Source organism: Annulohypoxylon maeteangense (genome assembly GCF_022496945.1).
Source record: "Annulohypoxylon maeteangense strain CBS 123835 unplaced genomic scaffold GGS22scaffold_6, whole genome shotgun sequence".
Lineage (NCBI taxonomy): Eukaryota > Fungi > Ascomycota > Sordariomycetes > Xylariales > Hypoxylaceae > Annulohypoxylon > Annulohypoxylon maeteangense.
Genome location: NW_025953253.1, coordinates 191,386 through 213,067, shown reverse-complemented (window position 1 = coordinate 213,067; position 21,682 = coordinate 191,386). Strand labels below are relative to the sequence as shown.

General features: G+C 46.8%; 6 protein-coding genes across 6 annotated transcripts; 3 read left to right on the top strand and 3 right to left on the bottom strand.

The window, feature by feature from the left end:
• Positions 1-1,348: 1,348 nt before the first annotated feature.
• Positions 1,349-2,982, bottom strand: GGS22DRAFT_122115 (MADS box protein). Its single transcript, XM_047958257.1, has 3 exons — positions 2,323-2,982; positions 2,025-2,159; positions 1,349-1,958 (listed from the first exon to the last, which is right to left on the bottom strand). Exons 1-3 carry the CDS (start codon positions 2,572-2,574, stop codon positions 1,680-1,682), a joined length of 666 nt encoding a protein of 221 aa, XP_047819802.1. The 5' UTR covers positions 2,575-2,982; the 3' UTR covers positions 1,349-1,679.
• A 7,063-nt stretch (positions 2,983-10,045) lies between these two features.
• GGS22DRAFT_122074 (uncharacterized protein) lies at positions 10,046-10,524 on the bottom strand. The gene has a single exon (XM_047958256.1). The coding sequence runs from the start codon at positions 10,419-10,421 to the stop codon at positions 10,158-10,160; it is 264 nt and encodes an 87-aa protein (XP_047819801.1). The 5' UTR covers positions 10,422-10,524; the 3' UTR covers positions 10,046-10,157.
• A 2,403-nt stretch (positions 10,525-12,927) lies between these two features.
• On the top strand, positions 12,928-13,729 carry GGS22DRAFT_187197 (uncharacterized protein; the record flags this gene model as incomplete). The annotated part of the gene is made up of 3 exons (XM_047964552.1): positions 12,928-13,096; positions 13,159-13,391; positions 13,454-13,729. 3 exons carry the CDS (start codon positions 12,928-12,930, stop codon positions 13,727-13,729), a joined length of 678 nt encoding a protein of 225 aa, XP_047819800.1.
• A 2,734-nt stretch (positions 13,730-16,463) lies between these two features.
• Positions 16,464-17,419, top strand: GGS22DRAFT_122055 (uncharacterized protein). The gene is made up of 2 exons (XM_047958255.1): positions 16,464-16,905; positions 16,971-17,419. The coding sequence occupies exons 1-2, from the start codon at positions 16,885-16,887 to the stop codon at positions 17,214-17,216; spliced, it is 267 nt and encodes an 88-aa protein (XP_047819799.1). The 5' UTR covers positions 16,464-16,884; the 3' UTR covers positions 17,217-17,419.
• A 53-nt stretch (positions 17,420-17,472) lies between these two features.
• On the bottom strand, positions 17,473-20,649 carry GGS22DRAFT_122051 (DNA repair protein). The gene is made up of 2 exons (XM_047958254.1): positions 20,384-20,649; positions 17,473-20,306 (listed from the first exon to the last, which is right to left on the bottom strand). Exons 1-2 carry the CDS (start codon positions 20,429-20,431, stop codon positions 17,544-17,546), a joined length of 2,811 nt encoding a protein of 936 aa, XP_047819798.1. The 5' UTR covers positions 20,432-20,649; the 3' UTR covers positions 17,473-17,543.
• Positions 20,650-20,902: 253 nt separating this feature from the next.
• GGS22DRAFT_122050 (uncharacterized protein) lies at positions 20,903-21,480 on the top strand. The gene is made up of 2 exons (XM_047958253.1): positions 20,903-21,020; positions 21,093-21,480. Exons 1-2 carry the CDS (start codon positions 20,991-20,993, stop codon positions 21,276-21,278), a joined length of 216 nt encoding a protein of 71 aa, XP_047819797.1. The 5' UTR covers positions 20,903-20,990; the 3' UTR covers positions 21,279-21,480.
• The last annotated feature ends 202 nt before the right edge of the window (positions 21,481-21,682 follow it).

Sequence of the window (21,682 nt, the reverse complement as noted above, 5' to 3'; positions counted from 1 at the left end):
GGTGAGTGAGTATAACGCGAAGCAACGTAATATCAGCAACAGCCGCATAAACCACCCAGTAACTACACCTTCACCTACGTATCTCCCGCGCAAACGTAGAACAGCCGAGTTACTACTACAACCTACAACCTGAGGTTATCACGCGTCCTCTCGCAAAAGCTATATGAGACAAGACCAGACTAAGTCGCGATCTGAATGTATACGGTGTGTCGTCTCATGGTATTCCCGGCAGTAACACCTGTAATTCCAAGACGCGTATATTAAGGTACGAATCCTCAAGGATCCTACATTCTAAAAATATCCATCCGAGGTAAGTTAGTCATGAAGATCTATAAACGCGATCTGCACGAAACCATGAACTATTCAATCCCGGAAAAGCACAGAGGTCGGAGGTAATTTACGAGTAAAACTTGGGGGGATATCTGCAGCTATGGAAAAAAGTAAGCAGATCGTAGCATGAAGCAGTTTGAAAGAGTTAATTGCTAGATGCTAAGATCTTTGGAATCTACGGGTTAGATGATTCCTTCGGGGTAATTCCTATCATACAAATGCGTCTCTAGACGTTGTAGAGCGTCTCACCATTCCATCCACCCACCACCCCTCATCGTAGCCCAGTGCCCAGAGAGAATGACTTCAGATGAATGATATGATCGGACTGGAAGTCGAAAGGCACGTGCCCAAGACCGTGCGGATGCGAGTTCAAGGTCGATACGCAAGATGACATAAACCCTCAAGGATCCATGAACTGAACTTTGTTGAGAATTGTTGTCATCCTACCCGCAAAAATCTTTGGTCGCCAAGGACTTTTCGTTTGGATAATAGAATGAAGTTGAAATGTCGGCTAAGACCTAATGGAATCTCATCCGTCCCAAGAATCGATCGACCACGTCACGTAATCGATTTCAATCCGTCGGTTTCATTCATGTATTCATCAGCCATGATTCGTAAATCATTGCCACCGTTTCCTTGTCAAACTAAAGAACGATCGATCTGGTTAGAGAACCAGTCTTGGTTGTAATGGAGCTATATATTGCATCTTCATCCTTTCGTCAAGATCGCGACGATGCAGATACCATCGAAAATGATTAATGCCCCCCCTTCAATTCCGTATGCATAGGCGTTTCGATAGGCGAGGACGAGCATGAGTTTAGGAAACTCAAGTACGTTGATGTCGGAGGTATATTAGACTAGATATCTAGGCAGATAGACCATCGTCGAAAGGGGTTCGAGGTATGTTTCTAAAGGCGTTGAGATGTTGTGCGATAATTCCTTACTCGTCGTGTTCAACCACCTTGGAAGATTTAAAAAGTCGGCGGGGAATCGGCGAGGTGAGACGTCGAGTTCGTAACCAGCCTCTATTCGTTCTTTAGGATGAAACGATGAAAACGAGAATTAATAGATGGCAAATCGGGCGCGATGATCACATCGCCTTATCACCATTTTAACAAGCGATAGGTATTTTAATTGGAAAGACTGAAAAAAAGAGGATGGGATCAAAGTCGTATTGTGCAGAGCAAAGAAAAAATAAGTCACGATGACCCAACAACGCCGGACCACCGAAGCCGAGGCCTTGCAATTATAATTGTGTGCGGAATGCCTCGAATGAAAAGAGAACCTCATGAATGCATTAAATTCGGGGTATCAGGCGCAAGGCAATTTCATCGCCGAAAAGACGACGATCAGGATTGGTGTGAGGTGTGTTGCGGCATGCCAGACTGAGGTGGCAGACCGAATTGACCGCGCTGTTGGTGTTGCATATAGCTTTGATACGCCATAGCTTGTTGCGGGTCCATTGGGACGTTGGGTACGTAGTTAGGAGGCATGTGCGAAGGCATTCCCGGCCGGCTCGTTTGAGGAGGCAGGTGGGAATTGGTCGGTTCTTCGGGTGACTCGACTTGGTTGGAATCGTCCACACCGTTCTCGTTGCCCTGAGTAGGTTCGGGCGCGTTCAGGCAGGCCTAGGCACGCATCAGTTAGTTCATGATCGAAAGTCGCGTCGAAAGGTGTTTTCGCGAAATACGAACCTGGATTAAGTTCTTGCCCTCTGCCTTGGTGACTAAGGGTTGGAGCTTAGGAGTGGTGAATGTGTACACTAAACCGGTCTCCGAGACGACTAGCAGTAGAACTTGCGTGCCGGTCAGAACAGACAATTCGTAGGCCTGGAAAGATTTAGACGTTAGTACCGATTTGATATCGTGGGAAACTCAAAATCAAAACAAGTAACGCGTATAACGCGATGGATAGAAAAAGTAAAGGTAAATCTTTAGGTGGTGGTCGATTTAGATTGTTATTTGGAGCGAGGTTGAGAAGCGTCAGACGTACCTTCTTCATAATACCGGCCTTGCGCTTGGAGAATGTGATGTGGCGACGCGACTTATCACTAATAAACTTGATCTCAATCTTGCGACGTTCGCGACCTCCCTTCTCGTCGTCATCATCATCGTCGTCGGCAATGCTAGCGCGCTGACGCTTGATGCCTCGACTCTCTGCGGGACCTTGGTTGCCATTGCCGACGTGTGATTCATCGAGTTCGGTTGGCGAGGTCTGTTCGTGTTGGTCTGTGATGTCGGCCATTTTTGTCGAGGTACGACGATTGTATCACGAACAAAAAAGGCAAAAATGGTGGAGATACTGTTTTGGTCGTGGTGCCGACGACCTATACTTGATCTGGCGTTGAGCGGAGAGGCTCTGGGTTGTAGTAGGCTGTAGTAGGCTGTAAATTCTGTCGCAGAAACCTGGTTGGGGCGCCTGCTGTATCGAGTCTGGTGCGCTTCTCTTTGGTGCGCGGACACTGGCCGGAATAAAGTGGGAGGTTCAGGCCGAGGAATTTCAGTTTCCAGTAGTGGAAATTATTATTATTAATTTTCGTCTTACTCTCGAAAAAATGAGAGAAAAGGGAAAATAAGAAAATTAAAAATAAAAAATTGTCTGGTTTGTTTTAAGATTTAGAAGGATAGTGGAGATAATGGATGGGTAGTGAGTGAGTAGGTAGATAGGTGGTAGGTAGGCTAGGTAGGTAAGTATTGAGGGTACTGAGTACTGAGTGTCTCTCGGTGCACCGGTCGGGTGGTAGGTAGTAGACGGTTGAGTGTGGTAAGGTGGTGGTGGTAGGTTGTAAGTTAGCTTGTAGCTTGGGATTCGTCAGATAGGTTCGGTCAATCAACTCTCTTGGTTGTGTTATGTTTGTCCTGAAAAGGGTAGGTGGAAATGTCAGTCAATTGCCAAAAACAAAATAGGGAAAATCAGATAAAAAATAGTACAAGAATAATAATAATAATAAAACTCAATTGGCGCGAACCTCGAAAAAAAAAAAAATAATACCAGAATAATAATAAAAAATGATTGACGAACTTGACACTTGCACTGCACTCTTTGAGATGGTCGGTGCTTTTTTTGCTTCGGATGTGCAAATAAAGTCAAGGGGATATTCTCAAAAGGGAGTCTCGGCGGTTGTCAAACAGTACGCTTTTGGAGTTAGACTTCCCCTGTGAGAAGAAAAGATCAAAACGTCGTCAGTATCAAACTCGGTTTGATTGATAGATCAGGAAAGGCGAATGCGGGATGGTTGAAAAGAGGATAGCGAGGTGGTAGCACACGGGCTTTTGCGTGGTCATGGCCGCGCCAGTTTAAAAAGAAAAAAAGGCAGGAGCTGCGGGGGCGTGGACGCAGGGAATAGACAGACATGGACTAGCAAAATAGCAGGCACCTGGCAGACCTGGACGCGCTTGAGCCAGCTGCGTGCTAGGTTTAAAGAGGCACAGACTCGAGAGAAGCAGGCGCTGGTCTGCTGGTCTGGCAGGCATTAAGCAAGCGGAGTGGGCCAAACTAAGTGGCGGGTCATGACTTCCCACTCTTTTTTTCCCCTTCTGATGAGCCCAGCAGCAGGTGCAAGCAGTGCTTGGTAGCAACAACAAGCCCTGGAGGCGATTAGACGAGTATGCGAGCCAGGAATCTAGTTGGTACTCCCCTCTCCCACCTTCCCCTGCTCGCACACCCCCAGCCCCAAGCCTAATACATCCCCTACTAGCTCTATCTAATCGTGGAGGCGGTTTCCCAATCTCTCCAATCACGTACCTTGTTAGCGGGCGAGCTAAGCTGCCTCTGTGCTCTAGTGCAGAGCTAGCTCTCGTAGTAATACCACTTTTGACGAAGTAACAACGACCCTCGGTGGACTGAGGTAGTAGTAAGTATTAGGGCGTTTGATACGCCTTAGGACGAAGAAACGCAGTGCCGCGCGACTGATTGATTGCTTGACTTTGCATGCACGCTTCGAGTGCTTCTCGGGATACGAATCGAGTAGGCAGGTATTGGAAGTACGTAATGATGAGCGCGTGAAAGGTGCTTCGGTGCTTGGTATTCGAGTCTTCTGGTACGACGGAACCTGGTACTAGGTACTGAACAATCAGATTGAAGGCGGTCGAGTTAGATACCTAAATACATGTAAGTATTGGATAAGAAGGTGGAGACCAGGCTTTTTGCGAACTTGGGAGAGAATAAAATACTGAGGTAAAGGATGTAGCGTTCGACCAATGAAATTGTCAGGCTGGTGACATGGCTTACCGAAGGGGGGAACGCATGCAGTAGCTGCTTCTAAAATAACGGTGCAGAAATTTCCGCAAAACGTTTGGGTCCACTGCTTAGTGCTGGAGGACTGGAGTCTGCTGGAGTTAGGGCGATTGTACGTACCGAAATGCTCCGTGCGGCGTTATTAGTGATCTTTAGTAAATGCACCTGTGCACGGCTATCCTGGCAACTGCCCCACATCAAGGCTATCTGCCACCTGCCATCTGCTAAAACCACCCAGGGTCCACAAGACCAAATTAGGTACTTGCCGTATTCGGCACTGTGCGCGTTGTCTTATTCGACCTTGAGAAATGTCCCCATTTCTTTTTTCATTTTCACAACAAGCCGGAGTTCTAGGAAGCGTTGACGCTGATCGGCTTTATGAAATTGTGTAAGTGAACTTGGAACTAGGAACTACAATGCCCAGTCTAATAAGTAATGTTTTACACGAGATTATCATCAGTATATCGAACAATCTCAAGTCTTTAGACTTCATTCTAGTGTGCCTAGTAGGAGCTAAAATAAGTTAACTTCAACATAAGATAATAGCATTAATGGTCCATTCCGTCATCTCGCTAAGATGCTGTCAGCTGTCGGCGATACTACCAGAAAACCCGAGATGTTAATATCAAAATGGACCCTATTCATCAATCTCAAAAACTTCTACTATATAGTCAGTTTGTATTGGTAGAACCTATATTGAACACTGTATATCACGACTGTTAATTAACCGCCAAAGAGCAGTATCTATCGAGATATCCAGTCCGGTTGAACACGTGTTTATGATGTTGTGTGTAAGCAGCAAATACCTAGTGGTGGCACTGTCAGACTGTTGGGAGTGGTATGCTGAGAAGACATCGTTGCATACCTACTCACATCTTCGATATTAAACACATATACTTGTCCGAAAATGCGAACGGTTGAAGGCATACATTGTTTGCTTGTCCTGCCGATTTGGAGGTTATTGTGTGTTACAAGATATGGTAGTTCATCCGAGGCGAAACGCAAGGGCAAGAGTCTGGTAATACAGAAATGAAGAGATCAGAGATCGCGTTCAAACTACCTAGGTATGTATACCATCGACACGTTACAGCAATCATGTGTAACAATTCTAGTTCACTATTTGCACAGCAATCACCGGAGTACTTACCTACCTGCCTAGTAGGTATTACTAGGTATGGATTATGTCCACGATGGTGATGTTCAAGCTAAAAGGATGAGGTTGCGGGGTATATATACTTAACAGCCAAGTTCGTAAAATAAGACTTTTAGGAAATGTGTTACTAAAACGTATGACGACTACTCCTAAAATACAGTTTAAAGGTAATACGAACCTGCCAAGGTGAATTGGGTTGAAGTATGTAAAGCTAAGGGTATGACCTGAAGACATGATGGCAATACTATGATAAGTCGTAGACGACGGTGTGGGAAATGTATACAAACTAGTCGCCCTAGGTGAGAATCTTCAAGCTTACCCTCCTATTACTAGCAAGGTAGCACAAGCATCAGGGGTATTTACCTAGTAGGTAGTGTATGATACGGTGACTAGAATTAAGTGATGATATACTTCGTAAATATACACATTTAATTTATATATTCTCAAGTCCAGGTGGCGTAGTATTATGCTACAAGTAACAGTTTGGAATTCACCAGTTTAAAGATTACACTAATGACAATGTCGTAATTGAACGCATGTAGTTGATAGCCTCATCAATCTCCCTTTCCGAATCGAGCCTGTTCGATCTGGGGACTCTACTTTAGGCTTAGCAGCCATTGAAGAACTTGAGCCGCAAGGTCCTCACAACAGTCTACAAGTGTTTTGAATTCGCGGTAGTTGTTCTAATACCGGTAAGTTTTACAATCATAATAACATGCGCCTACGTAATTTAGCCACCGAGGAGTCATATTTATTGTACACTGTTAAGTATGATAGGTTGCCAGTTGTTGTAGATTTGCTTATTCGCATAGACTATAGGTATCTTCACCATTGAGACTGTGGCTACCATAACCTGAGATTTATCTCGGCAGTGTATTGTAGTTTGGCTGTCCTTACGAGACACATATTATTGCTGCATATTGAGGCTAGTAATCGGCGATCGCTAAGTGACTTATTAGCACGGTCAATGGCCAGTATTTTCTCTAGTAAGCAATGTCTACATGAATACCGAAATTCAGCCTCCAAGTCACGCTCTCGGGATTTGGAAGGTAGGTTACAAGTGAAAATAAGCTTTTAAAGGTCGTCTGCTATAGGCATATCAATTCCCGGATGTGGTGGTAGATAATGTACGCTGTATGTAGAATATGTATGTAGAATATGTATGGCACAGGTCACAGAACGTCTTCGAGATTTGCAAAATCCAATACGCCGGTTCTCGACAGTGCGAATGCGCTCGCGTATAGATTGTTCCAAGCTTGTTACTCACACAGGCGGCAGACAGGCACTACACAAGGACCCTACTCAATACATGTTGCACTGCATCACCTAGCATCACCATAGCCTGCAGACGTTCCATTGACGCTAGACACGCCATGTGCAGGTCATCCCAATATCCATCATACCCCTGGAAGGCTGGAGGGGAAGTCTTCAATGGATGTATCCCTCGTTTATGCCGGCGTAATTCCGTCGACCCCCAAGAATTCCATGACCATGATGAGCTAGCTAGTTGGTTCGTCATCTGCGTCAGCGGCGCAGCAAACCAGCCGATAGTATGTTAATGATTACCATACATACAGATAAGTAACTGGACGAGAGAGCACGGTAGCTTTCAAGGTTCTCATTACTATCCGTTGATGCATTCACATACGGTACAGTAAGGACTTTTTGATATCGAAACAAAAAAAAGGTGGCGAAGAGAGTCAGCAAGCTGGAGCCCGCTGACCCATCGACGGACCCTGAACTGCCTGACAACCTGACAGGAACTCGACAGCAGCATTGGCAAGCTCCTAGTGCTTACGGGGCGGAAAAGCAGCACCACAAGCTGCGCAAGTAGTCTCAGCACGTGTATTTCTACGTTGGGGGGCTAGGTGTGCAATGAAGAATCAATAATTAGCCTCAATATTATTACAAAACCATTATTTATACGAACTAGGGAATTCGGTGAGAGGACGGCCTAAGTACACTAAGCCTTGACGAGCCATTCGTTTTCTTTAGTTTTCTGAAAATACCTGGATTATTTAAGCAAATACTAGGTAAATGTTTTTATAGATAAAATACATAAATCATTCAGGACCTGGTCCTTGTGAGTTGCCGAAGGATTCGAACTGACATGTTCGCTAATGCCGGATGGAATGCGTGCGCTTTTTGGAACACTTCGGCGGTGTCAATAAATCCATCAGAAGCGCTCAAGAATAGCACACACCTACGGTTTGTATCGTACCTGTTCGCCTTTGCCACCTGGCAGAATCCCCACTCTCATCGCAAAAGGGACTCGCACAGTGCAAGGTCTCACTGGTCTTTGAGGGGGACGGTTCTTTCGTTGCAGCAATGCGGGCACACTCCCATGCATGAGCCTTGAGGGGGGGCGAGCAGGGGTCATAAATCACCTTTTGCCTCCGTTCCAATGAAATGAAGGCCGTTCGACCATTTTGGAGTTGACCATATCGGGAATCAATCCAGAGTGCTGGTAGTGTGTTTTCATCTTTATTACGGTAGCAAGCTCTCGTCCAGCTTTATGAGCCTACCTAGAATGTAATAGGTAAGGTAATGCATTTATATAATCTATAATGTATGTAGAAGAGTCATCGTGTTTCGAGTCATACGCCATCAAGACTATCTTTAGCATCAGACTCCATCCTCCTATAAATGCCCATATGTTGCGACCAGGCAGGAAGAGTTGACGGCTTAGCTGGATGAGTAATAGAGACCGCCTTCGAGGAGGATCGCCATTAAAGCCGAAATGGCGTTGATTGGACGATTTACTTTGGTGTACCAGCAAAAGACTCAATTGTCAATGTGCCTACGGAAGCACCCTACCGACGTGTGCCTCGCACAGACTCGACGCTTCACAAAGCACAGATGGCCGCCGAGGACGAAGATATCCACTATCCACTCGTACTCGATTTCATTTCGAAAAATGAAGACCAACTTCGGACATTGGTCCAAGAAGTCGACAAGTTGACCAGTTGACTATCACCTAGCTCATACATAGTTCCTACTAAGCTCACCCTTCATATGATGATGAATTGGTGTCATTTCTTTGTTTCTTCGTCCCTTTGTCTCGTTGTCTCACGAGATAATACGCGGAGAACTTGGAAGCTCGACTACCCAGTGACTAACCTCGCTAGCCTCTAACACGATTGCACCATTTGCCCCGTATGGAGCTATAACACTAGGGCCGTAACGTTGATGTAGAAAAGCGGGGGCGATGATACCGTCTTAATTCGCTCTGCTCGTCAAATGGTTCGAATGGTTCGAATGGGCGGAGAGTACATGGAGCAGCAGACCCTGAAAAAAAAGCGCGAGAGGAAGTCATACACGGTAGTAGCCTCGGAACAAATGTATTATGTATTACTTACCTTCGGACCATTCAGGAGCGGGCGTTTAATTCGGGTTTATCGAGATGAGAAGTTGGCAAGCATACGACTGGGAAGACTTAAGTCTCCGAATATCTAGGCGATGATACGTAATACTGGTCAGTCAGTTAGGATGAGGATAACCAACATCTTCAGATAACAGGTCGAGATGAGATGTCGTCAGTTTAGACAATTAACAATTGCTGCTGTCGATCAAGAAAGGGAAAGGCGCCAATCTCCCAACCCACGAGGCGTCCAGATTCGAAGGCGGCCCGCGGTATGTAGGACAAAGACTTTTCCTTTTTTGCGCGGTTCGGCGCGATCTTCTTTTCCCTTTTCCCTCCTGACCCCCAAGCTTTCAGGCTTGCAGGCTTGGAGGCTTGCAGACACTTGCAAGAGTCTACCAGGGTCCTTAAGCAAATCATACCTAGGTACACCTAGTGCAGCTAGGTAGTAGTACTGTAGTACTGTAGTCCCACTCAAGCCACTCCATATTCTCGAGAGGTTGGGGTTCTAAACTTCCTTGTTCGCAGCATGGCTTCGTAGGATCGATGAGAAATTGGAGAAGACCGATCTTCCATTATCCATGCCATAGCTGCCCATATCCATAGCTGCTAATACGCCAACACCGCCAATACCCTCCACGTAGTAGCGAACGCGCTATGTATGTAAGTGAATATTAGAATGCTACATACGACGCAAGACTGGTTGATTGGAACTCGGACATGCTCTCGAAAATTGGACCGAAAAAGGAAATTACTGATCCTCTAGTGGCGCTATTCGATCGAACGCGACGCGCTCACGAAATCAGATCAGCAAGGATGGCGGTATGAGAGAACCTGTCTAGACTCCAGAGAGCCAAAGCCACCAATTTTGAAGAGATCTATGTAAGTCGACACATCATATCGTTAACGATGATCTATGTGATATTGCATAGACAATTTGTATGTAGCTACCTACCTAAGAAAAGGCCAAGAAAACAACAGTAAAATTCGTTTGAAGACATCTCGATATGAAAGAAACGTTGAACAAGCTTCTCGGCAAAGCTGCCGTACCCGTAACTACCCACAACTCCGTCTTACCTAGAAGTGAATACAGCTATGTATCGCAGCCAATACAAGCCCATAAGCGCCGTGGCTATCAAAACAATACAACCTGTCAACGCCACCAAACCACAATATAACAAACCAATTGGTCGCCATCCCCACACCCGGATGGCACTCTGAGTCCATTGTCTCGCCTGAAAGTCGAAAAAGACACCGGACCACGGCACCGGGCGAACTACCCAGCAGCTCATCAGCAACACTCGGGACCAGCGTTGCCGGCGCGGCGAGCATGTACCTCATATCCTACCACTTGCTTACCTACGTACACACATACATACATACTAGTACGCTAGGTACATGACGATGATATCAGGAAGAAATATCGCCATGACACCTAGCACAGCATGAAAAAGTGTTCTTGTAAATACCCGCGCCGCCGCTCGACCAAAGCAAAACATACATACATATACACACACATACCCCCCAAACCTCGGTGTCTCAGCCCGTCTACGAGGTCTCACGCGCCTGACCCAGCAACCTCGCACAAAGAACGCGGTGCTCGCCGTACGAGGTACCGAGTCCTCGGGACGAGGCATGTATGTGCGTACCTACATACCTACCCAACCTTAGTGAAGCAAGTATGTAAGAAGTTAGTAAGGTAGAATACCTAGGTAGGCAAGTAGAGAAGCAAAGCAGCGTCGCGGTCCCCATCTTCCGAACGCCACCGATCGACACGCATTCCCATTCCCATCCCGGCGACATGCCAGCTGCCGTTCGCGGGCGGCACGAGCCAATGCCCGTTCCGTTGGGCTGTCTCTCTCTCTCCCCGTCAGCCATTCTACAAGCAGCGCTATCGTGGTGGTGAGGAGCCAATTGAGGATCCCGGCGTGCCTGCTTCCGAGGGGTGTCATTGAAGACGTACCTAGGTGCTCTACCTACCTGCTCAGGTATACTAGGTATCTAGTAGGTAGGCAGGCGACACGACGGCGGCGCCGTTGCTAGGCGTGTATGTATGTACAATACGTAGAGTCTGTGGCTGCGCTGGCCGCCGCACATGACTTCGGCGCCCTTCCCGAGGTGTACAGCCCTGTGGCACCTACATACATACCTAATAGCCATCTCGAGGAATGCCGTAAGTAGGTAGGTACATACCTAGGGGGGCAAGGTATTCCCATGGTTCACACGTGAGAGGCTTAGCAGCAGCAAAGCCATATGGCAAACGAATCGGGAGGGGTGTGAATCTGAATCTCGAAGGATTACGACGCCTTTTTGCGTCGTCCGGCTCTTTCCTTCATGCTTCGAAACCAGGTTGACCCGACCTGAAGGGTTCGTGGTCATATTAATCGTATTATCACCTCCCCTGTCCTATGAGATCTTCTATCTCAATGTAGAAGGCGTCGGCACGTCCTGCTCTGTAGATGGTGGTGTTCTATTTTAACAACCGAATCGTGGCTGGTTCGTGCCTCGACGATCCTTTGCAATCTGATCGAAATTTTGTGGGTTACAGCGGATGATGTGCTGCAGGGTGTGCGTGCGGCATAGCCGCATCAGAACTCGAAACGCATGGATCATTCACTCGTAGGACGTTTGAGTTTCTTGATGTTCCTTCATCTTCGAATGCGAATGTTTCTGTTGAGGTAAGCCATGGTAAAGTCTCGGATAAGGGGATGTGTATTATAAATCATCATTAATATTTAGAAAGAGACTGCGGCTAGCTGATGTGGTTGTCTTTCGTGAGATTTGAGGATTCGAATTTAACTTCACATACGAAGTAATTTATCTAGATACATGTCAACGGTAATAGTAATGAGGCTCTTGTAACCCTTTACGGCCATCCTCTACGAAATTGAAGAATCCTACCGTAGTAATCTACTAGAATATTACTAGATACAAGTACGTACTTGACAGTGCTTGGCATACGATTCACATCATGGTTTATTGTCAGAGCCTCAGACCGATTATCATGCGATGCTATCCTCACTGCTTCAGTTGGTTTGGTGTTGACGAACTCTTTCATCTGATTGGATAAAAGTCCATTTGATCCCCCGACAAGTCGTGTGTAATTGGGTGCACCGCTCAGAATATGGTACGTGCTCTCACCTCAACGCAGGCTACCCCATGTCCGCCTCCTATCCCTGACAAGGCCTGAAACACCAAGCGTGAGGGATCTCGCATCGTCACTCAGGTCTCGATCCTTTCTTGCCCTCTTTCTGGACTCGTTAGTTGGCGGAGCCCTAGCTGGTCAGGTTGGTGTAGCGTTTTCACCTTCGTTTCTGCTTCTGGTCAGGCCATCCTGCTTTTGCTGTAGTCGTAATTCTTTTCTCCCATTCCCCCTTCGTGTGCTGGTTCTATTTCGCACTTGTCACCTATTTCGGCAGCGTCCGGTTAAGTTTTAGGTAGCGTTTTTCCTTTCTGGCAGCCCGGCGCTTGCATCTTTCTTGTCGTCCAGTCAGTCGACTTTATTGACCTTCCGATTCTTATCGTGCTATGCATCGTATTCATCTTTAGGATTTTATTCCCTTCTTTTCTAATTTGCTTTACTTTTTTCGCTTCGTGATTCCCTCTTCCCTTCCTTTCGACTTTAGGTCGAGGTGTAGGTGCTGTCGCGCTGCCCTTCCGTTCCTTTTGCTATTACTCTGTTATTCGCCTTAAACTACCATTTTTCTTCGCCGCCCGCGATAGCCTTTTACGAAAGACGCCGGTCGTCGATTTAACGCTTCGAAAAATACGATTTCACGTACTGGAGGAATAGAAGGAAGAAATATACTTCAAGAGCTAGGAAACTATCCAATAACAATAAGTCAAGATGGTTAACAAGGTGCTTGCGGCCTTCGTGGTCACGGATGGATTATTCGTCTCTATGGGTGCTATTATGTTGGGTTTCTCCGTCATCGTCCAGCAAACCTGTTTCAATACGCCGACCGATGGAAATGAGGCAGCCCGCGATCTTCTATACCAAAGATTTCCCTTCACTGGTAAGTGATATGCACATAAAATAGAAGTGATGGTGGACCATAAATCGCTAATGAATTATTAGCCGGAATCGTCAACGCCATCTTTGTATTGGTAACCTTCCTGGTCACGATCCCCTCGCTAGCGACAAATAACCGGAGCTGGTTGAAGCTTGCTATCTACATGATTGTAGTGGATGCTGTCTTCACCTTGGGTATCGGCGTGGATCTGTGGATCATAACTTTGAAGATGAAGGCCGAATTTCAATCAATCTGGTTTTCCCAACCGTCCAATGTTCAAGAGCTGATGCAGACTGCTGTAAGTCATAATTACTATATTCTTGCTCTGCCGTTACCTTGTAGGATCTGACCCCTCTATAGTTCAGCTGCTGTGGCTTTTTTAACAGTAGCTCTCCTGCTTTTATCACCGATGCGACCTGCCCTAGTCCTGCTGCTGCCGCCCTTATGAGGGGTTGCGCTACCCCTCTCACCTCATTCGGAAACACGTTCGTGGACAACATCTTCACAGCTGTCTTTGGTATGGTCGGTATCGATACAATACTGATCATGGCTATCGCTTGCCTACTCAAGGACCGAAAGGAGCGGGAACGATTCCGGTACATCGACGAGAAGAGCGGTGCCCGAAGCACTTTCTAAATCAGCTAGACGATCAATATCTTTCACTACGACGTACTGCACGCCATGGATTGGTTAATGTGTGTACTGCACTGCAGTAATGTAGCGATTTGGTTAATCAGATAGAGATCCGACCATTTTCTCCATTTGACGAACTCTTACGAGATCACGCCGAATCAGGAAAATTGTTCGAGTTCTAATAATCCATCTCCCGAGTTTTTCGAGCTTGGATTTTTTGAGTATATATTTACTCGTACGGAAACTTGCGGGAGTGTTCAGGCGTATTCTAAGAGATTCTGGAACTAATGTAAATATGGCCTGTGATTTGGATTCGTTCTGGTTTCAGCATTTCTTGTATCCTCCCCCTTTTGACCTTTACGCTAGAGCTACCTGATATTTAGTTATGGACCTACGATGTACATTCTACATGTGATCATTTTCCATGCCATGATAGATATACACGGTGAATGGTTAACAAGTTAACATCTCACTGTTCTGGGCGTCCATGTATAAGCACAATAGATGGAAGAAAAATAAGTATATTCCAAACTCATGCATCTACCAAGAAATACGTTGAAATATGACTCATCCATAAACCTTCATACCCTGGGTACGATATTGTAGCGCTTTCCATAGGCGGCAGCACACGAAGCGCATGTAGCGAGCTCCTCGCGATCCTTATTGTCAAAAGTACCACCCAGTCGACGCTAACATAATAACATCTATTACCCAAGTGTCGTCAATTCGTAAGTCGCATGACAATTTAGTTCCTCATAAACGCGAGCATCAAACCATCTCCCATAACCAAATTGTTCGAAATGGTATTTTTTATTTGTTGTCGGGAATAAAGTAGAATCGGCGAGTCCAATGATCGGAACGACGAATCGAAATGGACCGGATATTAGAAATTTGTTATCATATTCTCCGTTAAACGCTCCAGAAGAAGTGAAGGTCGCTCCCAAAAAAATGAACAACCCCGTCTCTTCTCGTCCATCCCCACGACGTCGTAGTCCATCAGGACACGACAGACGTCTCCAAGAGACAACGAGGTCTCAACCAAAGGGGGCCGGCAGAGCAGCAGGATTCGATCGCGGTAAGCGAGTCGGCTAAAGTCGATCGACAACGAGTATTCGACCGAGAACTGGAAACGGTGGTAATCCGGTTCGATCAGGAAGACCGTGGATAGAAATCGCGCGAGCTCGAGCTTGTGTCGTGAGAATCAAGTTGTCGTCCAGCACAGCAACGCACAACTTCGAGAAACTCTCTTAGGTGTGTCTTCGATTGGAGGAGTCGTATCGACCAAGGTCAATTTCGTCAAGTGCGGACGAACAGAGTGGTCGAGGTTGTTCATGCGCTACCACGCGAGCGGCCAGAGGATTCCGAGAGTATGATTAGATACTCTACCGGTAATCAACTCCGTCACTCAAGCGATGGTTAATGTCATGGAGAAGACCCTCCCTCGAGACAAAATAATGTCGATCGAGGAAGGGCATCAGTGGACATTATGGACTGGTAACCGTGGTCAGCGGGATGCTCATTCGTCAGCATGAATGGAGGAAGCCATAGGTCTTCAACTCGAACCCATCCCAACAAGGCGGCATAACCGGCCATGAAGGGAGGCAACGACTTGCCCGATCTCACGGAGAGATAGGGGTGAAGTCACCTGCGCGGCAGAACACGAAGAAGAAAGAAGGAAGAGTAACATTCCACAGGGGACTATCAGCTAATATATAATATCCCCAGGACGTATGGCGTAATTATACATTAGGCTAGGGCAGCAAGGGGGGTCAGGTGTGACGGGAACAAGCCTGTTTCTCAGCTCATCTTACCATATTAAGCTTTTACTTTATAGATTTAGGCGAATCTAATTTCCAATAGCCATAATAATAACATTTGAGGCTTGTGTTTCCGAACAGCTGGGTTAATCTCTGGGTTAGCTTCCAAGGTTCGATCTCGATAACGTTTGTTCTAAACGTTGTTTGTCTAGTCTGATCGCTACAGCTGGATTTTCAGGGTGTCAACACGAGGAATCTATTTTTCGTATCCTGCTGACGAGCAAACAGTAATCCTATCTTCCATTGGATGATAGTTCGGGGAATCGATCCAAGCAAGGATTTGAGTCACATTAGCCGCATCTCACACGTACGTCATTCCGCGTATGGAGCCACCGAGCCATGCCATTTCAAGAGAACAAACAGGTTTTTTCGGCTTCAATATCTGACGCCTCAAAAGACAATAACCCCGCTTTCTGTGGCGTTTTGACTTCCCATTCTGGAAGTGTACTGAGATTAAAGCCACAAATCTTTGATCTATGACACAACTTTGGAGCATCTCGGCTCCGTATGTCTATCAGAGGTTTCAAAAAGGGCAAAGAAGGCTTGAGCCCTACCGGAGCTTTAACACCGGCTCGGTCTCCCAGACGCGCGATTACGGCATGAACGAATCAAAATGTTAATTGCTCAGACAGATTCGAGCGATCCCCCTTCTTAGTTTTAGATCATGATGACGGACAAGAGGTGGGGCTATCACAACGGGGTTGTTGCGATGCTGTAATGACGTCAATTTCTTTTATACAGACCATCCACGAGGTCGACTACCACCTAGACCGTCAAAGGCCGATGGCTAATGCACGTAATTATTATTGGAGACTGTATGTGACTGACATATCACTTTAATTTCAGAATATGTGTACATGTTCGAATCAAATATTTTAGGTGCCGTAACCCGAACAGCTCGAGTAATTGCTTTTGTAGACCCGGCAATTAGGTAGGTCGATACCTAGCGCGCTGGCGGCCTGTAAGTCGCCGCATCTAAGGAAGGAACGCCTCGAGTAATGATCTCATTGGGTCTCGCTTGTAACTCTATGACCTAACCTTCCTGTAGCTCCTTCTCGAACATCGAAATGTGATATGCGATATCGCTTGGCTGGAAGATCATATCTCGCCATCTAACAAGTCCGTCTATACGTGGACGTGACTTGGTCCTATAAAGTCCCTTGACTCCTCCCTTTATCACGGTTGCATCTAGGCCGTTAAACTAAACAAACTTGAACAACCCGAAAACAAACTTTGAACTATCCCATCTCTAAACACCCGAACTCTTCACGACTAAGACAGCTTCACTATTACCAAGGAAAACCCTACCAACCACTTAACCTACCAAACCTAATCATCAAAATGGGTGCCGTAGTATCTTGCGTAAGCCCTCCCCCTAAACCCCCAACCTAGCCTCGTCACACCCAACTAACCGCACAAACCAACAGGTCCAATCCATCTTCCGCACGATCGGCAACGTGATCATGGCCATCGTCGCCGGCGTAGGTAACATCCTGCAAGCGATAATCAGCGGCATCGTCACCTTCTTCGGCATAATCGTCTCCTTCCTGACCTGCGGCTACTGCAGCAGCGGGCGACGCCACCGCAGCACAGGAGGCGGCATGGGCTCGACGACCGGGACGCGGCGCGGTTGGGGACGGCGTCGCCATGTGACTACCACGAGCCGCATCTAGTAAACAGGAGAGGAGGGAAGATGTGCTGAGCTACGAAGGAGATGCGAGCGATGAGATGGACGAGATCAGACAAGAGGTCTTGACGAACGAATATTACGATACCCCCTTTTCTTAACCACTGTAATTGAGGACATTTGCTTTTCCAAGAAATGACGAGACGACGCGATGGACATGCCATAGCATCCTCAAGATAGAGAGGAATAACACAATTTTATTCCTAACCTCACTGAACCTTATACTCCTAATGCATGTGAACGTGACCTCGTAATTAAACACACCTACATACTCTATCCAAGTCTACCTACGGGTGTATACATACAAATAACCTCAATCATCAATATCAATAAGATTCCGATTAAAGAACCCATGAACCTGTCTCGCCGCCTCCCTCCCAATAAGCGGGTCCATCTCCTCCACGCTCATATTCGCAACCTCCCGTACATTCTCCGCCTCTAGCGTCAGGTTCTTCAAGTTCTTCGGCGTAACACCCGGCACAACCCCCAACATCTCATGGGGCTCCAGATTAAACGCCTGGTCCTCCGCCTTTGCATCCTTATCCAAGCCCGCGCGCACCGCCATAACCGGGTCCGGCTCGTCCTGCTGTGTCTTCAGACCTTCGAAGATCTCCGCGGTCTGGTACGGGCTGCTGCTCCAGATGACCCTTAGCCTCGGGAAGGCGAGGGTGAGGAGGACGATCTTGGACTGCAGGTCCGAGGGCACCTCGTTGGGGTTGACGGACTTGAGGTTACCGGATAGATCGGCGAAAGGCTCGAGGGTAAATGATTTGTTCTGGTCGAACTCGATGAGCAGCATTGGGTTCTTGTAGTGCTGGAACATCGACTCCGCTTGGCTGAAGAGTCGACCGTCTTTGAACGAGCCGATAAGATCGCTGATGGATTTACGTTCTACACAGATATTAGGCGACAGGATGTAATCCCCAACTGTGAGCATGCATGGAACGATGACCATGTTGCGCCCATGCAAGAGGGAAGGGAGGGATGAGCGGAACTCTCGTACGTCGACGACAACCCTGGGGGGTTCCGCTGTGGCTGCTAATCGGCCACCTCCGGCTATTCGGGTGTTCACCGTCCTTAGAAATGCCTCTTGAGGATCCTCCACACCTTGTGACTCAACTGTCATGACGACAGACATGCTAGCTCGCTCTTTAATAAGCTTGGTAAACGAGTCCTTCTCTCGTCGGACTGTAGCGAGGTACCGCTGCTCTTCAACAGACCCACCATAGAACATGAAATATACCCGGACATTTCTGTCGTTATGTGATGACCGATAAACCTCAATCCGACGTATGAAAGAAGCATCTGGTTCATACATTACTATGTACCGAGGCTTTACCTCTTCAAGAACATGCTCGTCTTGATCGCCCTCATAAGCATGTACTACGACTAGATCCTGCATCTCATAAAGCTCGAAATAGTCGTCCATGTCTTCTAGGGGATCATCTATGATATTTGCTTTCTGGTTCGCCTCTTCTTCGGTAATTTGCACTTCATCCATGAGCTCGGCGACCTCGCTAGGCTTTTCGAAGTACTGGGCCACACTGCCATTAGCAGTTCTACCCGGTGCTGATCCTGTAGTGCCACCTCCCCGTACTCGTCGTCTCTTGTTCGCCGGTGCTCTCCCTTTATATGAGCCTTGGGCTATTCGCGGGTCAACTGCTCCTTCGAGGGCTTTCTGGTTTTCGGTTAGCAGCGCATTGCTGACCTGGGCAAATTCTCTCTTCCAATTGAGGTAACTTCGAAGTCTTCTTCTCATCATAAATGCGCCCGAAGTCTTATGCTCTTCCTTGCCTTGCTTCCCGTCGTTTTCAGCTTTAGGTTCCACATGCATCGTCTGCAGATAATCTCGAAGTTGGCGAGTGGTTGCTGTATCAGAACACATGATAAGGATGGTTCCATTAGAATCATCTCTCATCGGAGGATTAAAATACAGGTCCCTGTCGATTTCCTCTAAAATCTCCGCGAGGAGAGCCCACTTTGGCTGCTCCTCTAGTACCGGGCGCAGGGATTCAAGAGAAGACTTCGCGTTAGCTTTGGAATTGCTAGCGTATACTCTCCGTTTGGCGGTGTCGAAGATTGTATGCGCAGCATCGAGGAATAACCACGGAGACTGCGATTGTCTCGTAGACCCTGGTTGTGGGGAGTGCGCGGCATGAATGGTATCTAAATGCTGCAAGAAAGTCACACTATCCAAGGCTAAGACCGAGTGCAACAGACTGCGGAGAACTGTCAAGTCGCTAACAATCTGCTTCGTCTTCCAACTAACTCTGTGCCAGTTTGGATCCAATTGTCGCCTGACCATGACATCAAAATTCTTTAGCAGTGCGCTGTCAAGGTTCCAATCATCCATTTCCAACCCCGTATTACTCTTCTTCAGCTCGTGTATACTAACTTCAACGCATTCCATGATCGCTGTTTGGATATCCCTCATCGCGTCGGTCATGGTGACTTCTAGTTCGATAACCTCCGCTTTCTTCTTGCCCTCGAGTGAGCTAGCTACCGTCACATGGAATCTGGGCCATAGAGAAGTCTTTCGGAGGAAAAGGTTCCTCATTATCGTAGCTAATGGGGAGAAGCCGATGGTAAATGGATCTGGATTATCAGAAAATGCCTTTAGGAAACCGTTCTTATTCTTTTGGCGATATACTCGGAGTATGAAGGCCTCGAGGGAGGTTGCTATCACCTTATCGGCGTGTAGCACAATAAGACCAGTGATTGTCTCTGGGTGAAGAAGACTCGTCAATAGATCGACGACTAAGATTCGTGATGTAATGCTATATATTCCACCTTTCGCATACATCCTCTCTCTAGCTGCGACGCTCGTGAAGTCGGTGTTCACTATTGTCAGGCCTCTTGCTTTGGGAGCCATACTAATAGCAGCAGACTCGGCGAGAGCTTCACCCATCCATGCATTTTCCCTATCTTCGGCACCCACGACTATTATCAAGTTATTTCCGGCGGCATCGTAGCTATGTAGTAGATTGGTAACGAGGCGCATGAGGCCGAGGCCTTTCGCAATAACGACGAGTTCATCTTCGGCGCGAAGTTCTTGAAAGAGGTGTTGCTGATATTCCTAGACAACATAATACAAAATTTAGTAGGTAACTCATAAACTAGCATCCGAAATTTGCAAAGTTTAGGAGGTCGTACGAGAGGCAGTGAAAGCTTCACAGGCTGAGGAGCATTGTTTGTAGACATGCGGGGCACGTCTTTGACAGAAGCGTGACAACAAGGTGTCAAGGATCCTCGCGCATGCTCTGTTTGTTCGGTTAGGATATCATCCTATTAGTTGAGATGGTATTATCTGTTGTACCATTCGAATGTTCGAGATCGGTAGTACGTAAGTGCGTACGTATGTCATATGATGTAGATGTGTAGAAGTTGTAGGTCGAATGCCTAGTAGGCATCAGTTTAATTGAAAGCTAAGTGCTACTTGGTATGCAGTCGCGCTTGCAAATCCGGGGTTGTAAACCACCTGCCGCCACTGTGACGCCGGGTCACGGGCAATTGCGGATCCTCAAGTTAAAGAGTCCCAAGGTTCTAGAAGGTCCAAATCTATACGTCATCACCCATCGAAAGATGTTACACCACGTAGTTATGGTCAAGTACTCTGTAGAACCTAAGAATACTATTGTTCGCATAAAAGTAGCTTGTAGTGATCTCTATGAAGCCTTTTTTCTTAGACTCGAATTCTTTCAATTTGACAAAACTGACAATAGCCAAATCAATAACAAGAACTCTTAAACAAACCACCAAAATGCCCGACACTTCCTATCCTACTCCTCAGGTATGACTCTTAAGACTTACACAATTTATAGGGAGATATTGGACGTATTAGCTAACCGAACATTACTCTCAGACCGGCAAGATTGATGCCGACTCTCAAGCTCAGCCTGCTAGCGAGGCAGCTCAGCCTCAGGGAGCAAAGCAGTTTGCTTTCGCAGCCCATAAGGCGCATCCAGGTCCTGTTATTCCCCAGAACATGCCAGAGCAAGAAGGGACTAAGGAAGAGCGCAATGCAAAGGCTAAAGAGTTGAACAAATAAGTCTGTTCGTAAAAACAGTCTTGGGAATATTACGTAGTTTGAAGTTTTAGGTGGTCACGGCTCAGAATGATTCTATGGCATAGGACGGAGAAATCCTGAAACGAAAACCGAGGTCTCAAGACTTAAACGAGGATACAGTACACCTCATGTAATATGATTGTAATAGCACAGACATGATTATGAATGAGATTATTGTAACCTGTCTCTAGTATAGGCAACCGTTCAAATACAGTGAATCTGTACATGTTTGAAAGTGAATCAAGTCTAGAGCGTTTAGGCAGCCTTATTCGACCATCCGTAACAACCGGAGCTGTAACTTGGGTGACTGGCGGCAAGGCGGGATGACGTACGTTTGTGATATGCAGTGGCGTAATTATCAATTGCAGCCCTGCGATAAACTAAAG

What these genes read in the sequence shown, in the direction of transcription:
- GGS22DRAFT_122055 (XM_047958255.1), top strand. Translation starts at nt 16,885, where the DNA reads ATGGGTGCCGTAGTATCTTGC. An exon ending in TGGGTGCCGTAGTATCTTGC is followed by an intron (nt 16,906 to 16,970) that starts GTAAGCCCTCCC and finishes ACAAACCAACAG; the next exon opens with GTCCAATCCATCTTCCGCAC.
- GGS22DRAFT_122050 (XM_047958253.1), top strand. Translation starts at nt 20,991, where the DNA reads ATGCCCGACACTTCCTATCCTACTCCTCAG. An exon ending in CTTCCTATCCTACTCCTCAG is followed by an intron (nt 21,021 to 21,092) that starts GTATGACTCTTA and finishes CATTACTCTCAG; the next exon opens with ACCGGCAAGATTGATGCCGA.
- GGS22DRAFT_122115 (XM_047958257.1), bottom strand. Translation starts at nt 2,574, where the DNA reads ATGGCCGACATCACAGACCAACACGAACAGACCTCGCCAACCGAACTC. An exon ending in AGGCCGGTATTATGAAGAAG is followed by an intron (nt 2,160 to 2,322) that starts GTACGTCTGACG and finishes AAATCTTTCCAG; the next exon opens with GCCTACGAATTGTCTGTTCT. An exon ending in AGGGCAAGAACTTAATCCAG is followed by an intron (nt 1,959 to 2,024) that starts GTTCGTATTTCG and finishes ATGCGTGCCTAG; the next exon opens with GCCTGCCTGAACGCGCCCGA.
- GGS22DRAFT_122051 (XM_047958254.1), bottom strand. Translation starts at nt 20,431, where the DNA reads ATGTCTACAAACAATGCTCCTCAGCCTGTGAAGCTTTCACTGCCTCTC. An exon ending in TGAAGCTTTCACTGCCTCTC is followed by an intron (nt 20,307 to 20,383) that starts GTACGACCTCCT and finishes TATGTTGTCTAG; the next exon opens with GAATATCAGCAACACCTCTT.
- GGS22DRAFT_122074 (XM_047958256.1), bottom strand. Translation starts at nt 10,421, where the DNA reads ATGAGGTACATGCTCGCCGCGCCGGCAACGCTGGTCCCGAGTGTTGCT.